The following is a 7,861-nucleotide window of genomic DNA, read 5'->3' as shown; positions in this document are numbered from 1 at the left end:
CCACAAGCAAAAAGTCTAGATCATCTGTACACACTTATTCACGTCTTCCCAGTTGTAACATGTGGCCGGAAATGGAAATGGTAACATTATTATTTCATTGCTTACATCGTCCTCTTTATGTTTTGATTTAATGTGTAAACAAATTTGAATTGATGAAAATTTTGGAAAAGTAGAAAAGATGAAAGCGAAAGGCAACAGACAAAAGAGGGTAGTAATAAATGAATGCCTTTGATGGTCTTGTAATCAGCCATTCTTTCGTTTTGTGTCCTTTAGAAGTGAAAAGTTAATATTCTTTACTTTATAAACATTGTATAACTTTATAAATCCTTAGGCCTTTGGTATTCTAAGAATTAAGAATAAATTATAAGTATTGTTGACAACATGGGGAGTAGTTTAATTGATCGAAGAGATACGTTTTCTGACCAAGGTTCAAAAAGAGATTTTACCAGTGAACGATAGTACTAATGCATTGACAACTCAGTCACTTTTCGAAAAGAAAACCATTGTTCGAAGAGACACGGGATTTTTCCAATAACTGCGGCATTTAACATTTTGCAATTGAGTTTCACTGTGATATGACATCGTATATTACAATTTAACCCCGAAATGACATCATGCATGACAGTTTTTCAGTTAAAGAGCAATAAGAGTGATATGACCTTGGCTTTAATTAATCTTGGGTCGTATTATTTTCACTGCTCTCTTGATGAGATTGGTGAGCTTAAGTTTTGTTGTTCTGGCCAGATGTATTAAGAGATAAGTTGTTTTGAAAGAAGCTAAATCCCGTCGTCAGCGACTTATAAGAATCATTGTGACTCACGTTATCAAAATGTTATTATGTCGAAATGACTTAGATGCTCAACAGCGATTTTATTTTTGAAAAATAAGAAACTTGGGTTACATTTAGAGGTTATGGTCGATTATGGTCAATGAGAATAGTATCTTAAAGCAATAACTAAAATCTTACATTTCTGATCACTTTGGTTTGACAATTACTTATGGACCTAAACGCCTGATATAAAACCGTTTTGAGGCTGTATGACGACGAACTTAAAAATAAATAAATTACCTTTTCATTGACTTATCTTTGTTAACCCTCTATTTACCAATTGTAAGAAAACCATCATATTCATTACGATACAAACAACGTTTTTCTTATTCAGATTTGTTTTACAAATGAGTTTTTTTTATGAATAAAATCTGTCTTTAAATTTACAAGAACCTAATGTTGTGTTGAAGAGCTTGTTTTGCTCAACAATATAATCTATAGCATGTACTTAATGCTTTTACACTTGACTTTAAAAATTCAATGAAGTGGATGGGTCATTATGACATTTTAGTAAAAATCTTGAAAATGGTCGGTAATGAGAGAATTAAACTAATTTTTCGTACATCTCCAATAACAGATCACAAGGTTGCAAGAAGTCCACGGATGCGGCGAAAACGACGCTCAAAAAGCAGATGCCATATCCTTTACAGTTGACCACAATATTTATCTCTTTGGTTTTGGAATCTACGGCCCGAAGAGGGAAGGAGAAGGGAAATACCAAATTGACACAGTTTTGACTCGTAAAAAGCGAGACATTGTGTTGGAAACAATTCGTATCAGAGGAGCTGGAGTGATCCTACCAGTTTTGTTCGAGAGACCTGTCAAAATAGACAAGAACATTCCATATACGTTGGAGGTTTATATCACCGGTCCAGATTCTCATCTTGGGGCAAGTGGACAGAGTCAAGTCTTAAATAAAGCCATGCTGTTCAAATTCAGTAAAGCTGAAAAAGTGAAAAATAATCGTAGCACTGTTACTGATGGTCAGATTCCTCGTTTGTTATTCTTGCCTAGAAATAAGTAGGATTTTTAGTACCGCTTCGTCTGAGATGTAAGTTTAGCCAGACTACATGATTAGACATAAAATTGAAATATGTTAAAATTGGAAAACTGTTTTATCCAAAATGCCTATTTCAAATAGATTGTCCAAAATTTAGGTACACACGATTCACACACGTGAGGGCAGGGAGTCTTCCCTTTTAATTTGCATATAAACACAATGCATTTGGCAATATAATGCCAAACTGGTGATGGTATGCACAAATGTATGATATATGAGCACGGGATCAAACTCTATGGGATTGACAAAATTAGCCATTCAAATGAAAATGATTAGGAAAACAGGGATGTTATTGTAGAACGTTATATCATTTGATATTATCCTAATCAAAGTGGCAAGATTTTGCACAACGGTTGTTATTTATATTCTAATTTCACGGAAAAAATTATAACCCTTTTGACAAAAGTTTCACCACTCTAGGTCTTTTTTCATTTTGTTTTTCATTCAAAGAGCACATAATATGATACAATCAAAGTCTAGGGGAGAAACATAGCAGATAAATGAAAGCGTGTTTTATAGCACTTTCAAACAATAAGGAAAAAGGAAGCTGTAATAACATAAACTTAGATGTTCTTTTACAACAGTCAGCTTTAGCTTCCTTGTGGTTCACGGTCACTGAAGAATCGTAATGACCAATCATCACATTACATATGAAATAATAGTTGTGTTGTTGATAGAGAGAAAAAAATAATGTACAGTAAAACATAATATTTTTTTAATCTGTAGGAACGGTTACATGATGCACAATATGTTACGATGTTTTTCTTAATTAATAACCTAAAGTTCATATTCAGTTGTTATTTTCAAATCATAAAATGGTGCTGCAAATTATATTGTATCATAAATTGTAAAATAGAAAACGATCTGGTTACATATGTTTTAGAGCTTGAAAGGTTATGTAGACTAATGTAAGTATGGAAGAACAATGGTTAGTGTGTATGTGATCATTATAGTATAGCTTGAATGGAGATAGAACAGTTATCCTTATTGGCACACCGTGCGGCTATGTGGTCTTGTGCTATGGCACTCGCTTTCGGATCGGAAGGTTCCTGGTTCGAGCTTCGCTCGGTGCATAGTTGGGCCCTTGGAAAAGGCTATTTACTCACATTCTCTCTCCGTAGTCAGGTGTAAAATGAGTACCTGGTCGTTAACAGCGTTGTCTCTGTCCGAACAAATGTAATATCGCCCACAAGCGCCACGTCACGTCTTATTTTTGTTAAATGTTGCTGTTGGCCAGGAGGCCATTGTAATGCACTTTGAGCACGTTGAGTGGATATTGAGTTATATAAAAGCACAAGTTCTTTTTGGGTTTCTTTTTTTTTCTTTTTTTTTTTTTTTTTTTTTTTGTTTTTCTTTGAAAATAATATAGTGAGTGTTTATATTCCATTCAGATGATTTACACCGTCCAGGCACCTATCAAAAAGAAGCTTAGGACACTGATTGTCTCAAGTTGTTTGATTCTAGAGCATCAATTTATTCTTCAGTTTAATATAAATTTTAGTTTTTGCAGAGGAACTGTTGCTTTCCATTGGAGATGTGAATATCATAATTTACTGGACAGTTAATAAAAAGGAAAATAGTTATTCCCTTGCTTTTTATGAAAAGGAGAAGAAAAAAAAACAAAAAAACAAATGTCTTGTGTTTTTAGTTAACAGGTATAAAACGTAGTTGTTTCTGGTGTAAATACGCAGCTATATCACTCTCTTTGACATAAGATGGATTTGGGTAGGATTAGTGCTTGAAAGTGCTTTTTAACATTATTCTAATATTATTATTATTATTATTATTATTATTATTATTATTATTATTATTATTATTATTATTATTATTATTATTATTATTATTATTAGTATTATTATTATCATTATTATTATTATTATTATCATTATTATTTATTATTATTATTATTATTATTATTATTATTATTATTATTATTATTATTATTATTATTCGTAATCCTAAAATAGATAACCTTTGAAATTGAAATGATCTGTTATATGTAAGAGTTATTTAGGATCTTCTGGTTCTATTTTTATAATGAGGTTCAAAATAGATTATTTCAACATTTGGCTGACAAATGAAAAAAAAAATCCATGTAGTATAATGACAAAGAATTCAATCTGAACAACATTTGATGCATCGAGGTTGGAAGGACCAATGAACGGAGTTGGTGTGTCTATGTGGTCTTCTGGTATGACACTCGCCTTCGGACCGGAAGGTCCAGTGTCCGTTCTTAGCGGTACATTGTTGAGTCCTTGAAAAGGTTCTTTATTCCCATTCTCTCACCGTACTTGGGTGTAAAATAAGTACCTGCGTTGTCTCTGTCGGAAGAAAATATAATGTCGCCGTTAGGCGTCATGTATCGTCATATAATATGTCAAATGTTGCTGTTGGCAGGGGCCGCTTTTAAAGCGCATTGATAGTACGCTATATATATATATATATATATATATATATATATATATATATATATATATATATATATATATACTCAAGTTTGTTTTGTTTGTTATTTTTGGGTTTTTTTTTTTTTTGTTAGTTTGTTTTTGGGTTGTTTTTGGTTTTTGTGGAGGGTTTGGGGGGGGGGGGTTGCCCAAAATATGTTGCCTGGAAGAAACTTGTCGCCGCCTCGTGTTCCACGAGTAACAAAGAGAATTGATAATAATAACTAGATATTTTTGTTCTATTGTGTAATGTGTACAACTAAAATAATTTTACAATGTCTGCCCTTCATCTTTTATTAAAGTAAATATAATATCGATCCTTTATTTAATAGATTATGTGTTCGGTTCAGAAAACAAGCTGTGAATAAGATTGTACTTAAGTCATTTTATTAAACTTAATTTAATAGTGTTGTCATTTGAGACAAATATCTGTTTTCTATTGAAAGCAAGTATGTTATTATATAATATCATTTTATGTCAATCACATATTTTTATACTTTACGGAACTGCCTTTAACCAGTTAGCTGCTCGCGTATTTAAAAATTTGGCCAGAAAACTCGTCCTTCAAATATGTGTCAATTTAAACTGTCCTCAACTTGGCCCAACTTCTCAAACCTTGGACCTCGCCAAGTGTTCCTTAACTTATCAGGTTTGAGAATGTTTGCCAAGATGAGGGTCATTTAAATCGATCGATTTTTTGAAGGCCAAAAGGCCCAAAAATTTTTAATATGGGTATTTCAAGAGTACAGTAGTTAACTGGTTAAAACCACGTCAGTTGAATGAAATCACCGATTTCTACGCAAAAAGCAACATGCATATATTGAGTGAATGCATTCACTACCTACTTCGCTCCCTTGATCAGTGGCTGAGTAATACATGTTAGGATCCACTCAAATGGGACAGGAATTCCAGTATTGTGGCTTGATATTTCTACGTTTTGTTGATTTGTGCGTTGAACTCATCGAGCCTCTGAAATATCTGTTACATTTGAGTTATCCTCATAAAAGTGCTCATCACTATTTTGGACACAACTAAGGGCCATAATCGATGACAAACGCATTTCATAATTATACTATCCAGCATGATATTGTAAATATTGTAATGTATGCATGTCTCTTAGAGAGATATTTTTGGTATTGGTTTAATTGTGGTTTTTAATACATTTCTGGCATCTATTATAATTTGTTTGTATTGTTTAAACTGTGGGTTTTTTTAAAAATATGATATATATATATATATATATATATATATATATATATATATATATATATATATATATATAATCAGTTATTGTTGACTTTTTAAAATAGAAAAATAGGATTTTACCTATCACCAAAGTAAAAAATTTAACAAGGTCGCGCAGTGGCATCGGGAACTTGTTCGAAATTTCAAACGCATAGTTCAAGAATTCTATTCTTTTACTCTCTAATGACCTCACCGATATTATTTCTTATCAAAATGAATTCTTTTGTACGATGATTGTTTCTCAAATGTAATATCTGACATCAAGAATTATTATTGTGGTCAGGATATCATTGCGCGCCAAAATCTATTTTTAGACCGGATGTGTGCCGAAGACAATAATAATCTTGAACTGCTAGATACATTTTTCTTTAAAGAGGATAATAGGGACGCCTCATAATTAATATTATATATATATATATATATATATATATATATATATATATATATATATATATATATATATATATATATATATTTATTTATTTGCTATTATGTTATGGGGAGAGAGACAGCCGAGTGATTATGATTATGGCATTGTACTGTGACCCAGAATGTCCTGGGTTCGAGCGCCGCACCAGGCACTTTCATTTTTTCCTTTAGTATTATTAACCCCCAACTTGTTGACATCAGGCATTAATCTAGTTTGATGGATTATCTATATTAATCATATTTTTTGTTATTATGCTGTAGTAAAATCGGGTTTTCCCAAAATCCAATAGGTTATAATGATCCCGTTTATCTATTCGTTCATCAGATAATTGATGATCGAAGTGTGAGTGGAATATCTGAAACCAAGTATGTATTGACCAGTGAATAATTATATGATTCTAGTCCTATGATGCTACATATGACAATAGCTTTATTACGATACGATTAATGACAAATTCACACAAGAGTTCAGTCAGTTAGTATGAAATCATTTATCTTCATAATGTAATCGTCAACAATATTCCTCTACCGTACATGACTCTTTATCAGTCGTTCAGCCGTCTTATCTTGAAAAACAACAATAATTTGTAATGCGTAAAACAGAAAATTAAAATAAAATAGATATGCTATTTGATATCGGCGCAATTGTGACCCACCGTCTCAGAGCGGTATTATGTCAAGATGAACCATATAAGGAATTCATAGCCTCCAATATGAAACTTGGGGTTTATCTCTCTTCGTTATAGTGGATCACACATACTATTTCTTGCATTACACAACATTCTAAGGTCCTATTTCTCATCATTTTATTTCTAAATTCCCTTTTAGAGGTCTACTCATCCCGACATAATACTGTTTTGAGACGTTTGGTCACATTTGTGCCGTTGCTTTGTCTCGAAAAAAATGCCATTGTCTTTTGTATTTTATTTTATTTTTAATCAGTTCTATTTTATTGTGTTAACCACTTAATTATGTTGGACAACAATATGCCAATTAATTTACGACTATCTTTTATATTTGAGACTGTTAATTCTTAATTGCCTGAATGCTATTATTGTGATTGCCTGAGTACTCGGGAGTTGTTATGGATTTTTTTTTTTTTTTTTGTTTTTTTTTTTTGGTCTTTTTTGTAATTCTTATTTTTTCAAAGAGATTTAAAATTAGGTGTTTGTTTTTGTTTGTTTTTTTTTTTGTTTTGTTTTGTTTTGTTTTTATTTTTTATTTTTTTTTTTTTTTTTTTTTTGTTTTTTTTTTTTTTTTTTTTTTTTTTGGGGGGGGGGGGGGGGGTACGACTTTTTAGATGTATTTTTAAGCGGCGGGTTTTATTTATTTTTTGTTGCTGTTTTTTTTTCTCATCTTTTTTTTTTTTTTTTGGTTTGTCTTCCTGTTTAACTTTATTTTTCTTCTTTCTTTCTTGTTTGTAAACTGCCGGATACGCAAGCGGTTTTAGCATTCGTGGCTTCGAATACCTCATTCCACAAGGATATATTTCCTTTATTTTTTCTCCCGGATATTTCATTTCATCCAGAAATTAAATCGTTTTTACCTCTCGTTGAGCGTTTTCTTGTGATATCAACATGTACTTAAAATGTTTTTAAGACTCACAAATATATAAAATATAAGTATATGCACATTTACCATTTTACACTGCTATAAATTATGTCCTTCTGGGCTACTGTTTAAATTTCTTTTCTTTTTTTTTTCTTTTTTTTTTTAATTTGTTCATCATCATGGCTGTGATTGTCAATAAATAGTTCATTTGTTTATCCTCGGATTAGAGTTTTATTATAAATAACCTAATACAAACAGATCTTTTTTTTTATTATTTAAAAATTGATATGATGGGGTTCGTCT

General features: G+C 31.4%; 1 protein-coding gene across 1 annotated transcript in view; it reads left to right on the top strand.

The window, feature by feature from the left end:
• LOC144963673 (BTB/POZ domain-containing protein 6-like) overlaps window positions 1–1,995 on the top strand; it is a 10,235-nt gene extending 8,240 nt beyond the window's left edge. Inside the window, exons 6-7 of the mRNA XM_078897631.1 lie at window positions 1–80; window positions 1,407–1,995. The exon at window positions 1–80 is cut by the window's left edge and continues 125 nt beyond it. Of these exons, the coding sequence (XP_078753757.1) occupies window positions 1–80; window positions 1,407–1,853 (527 nt within the window). The 3' untranslated portion in view covers window positions 1,854–1,995. The remainder of the gene's footprint in view (window positions 81–1,406) is intronic.
• Window positions 1,996–7,861: the final 5,866 nt, after the last annotated feature.

This window comes from Berghia stephanieae, chromosome 2 (genome assembly GCF_034508935.2).
Source record: "Berghia stephanieae isolate SIO BIC M18660-M18661 chromosome 2, UCSD_Bste_1.3, whole genome shotgun sequence".
NCBI classification, from domain to species: Eukaryota; Metazoa; Mollusca; class Gastropoda; order Nudibranchia; family Aeolidiidae; genus Berghia; species Berghia stephanieae.
This window is presented reverse-complemented; position numbering and strand designations above follow the sequence as displayed.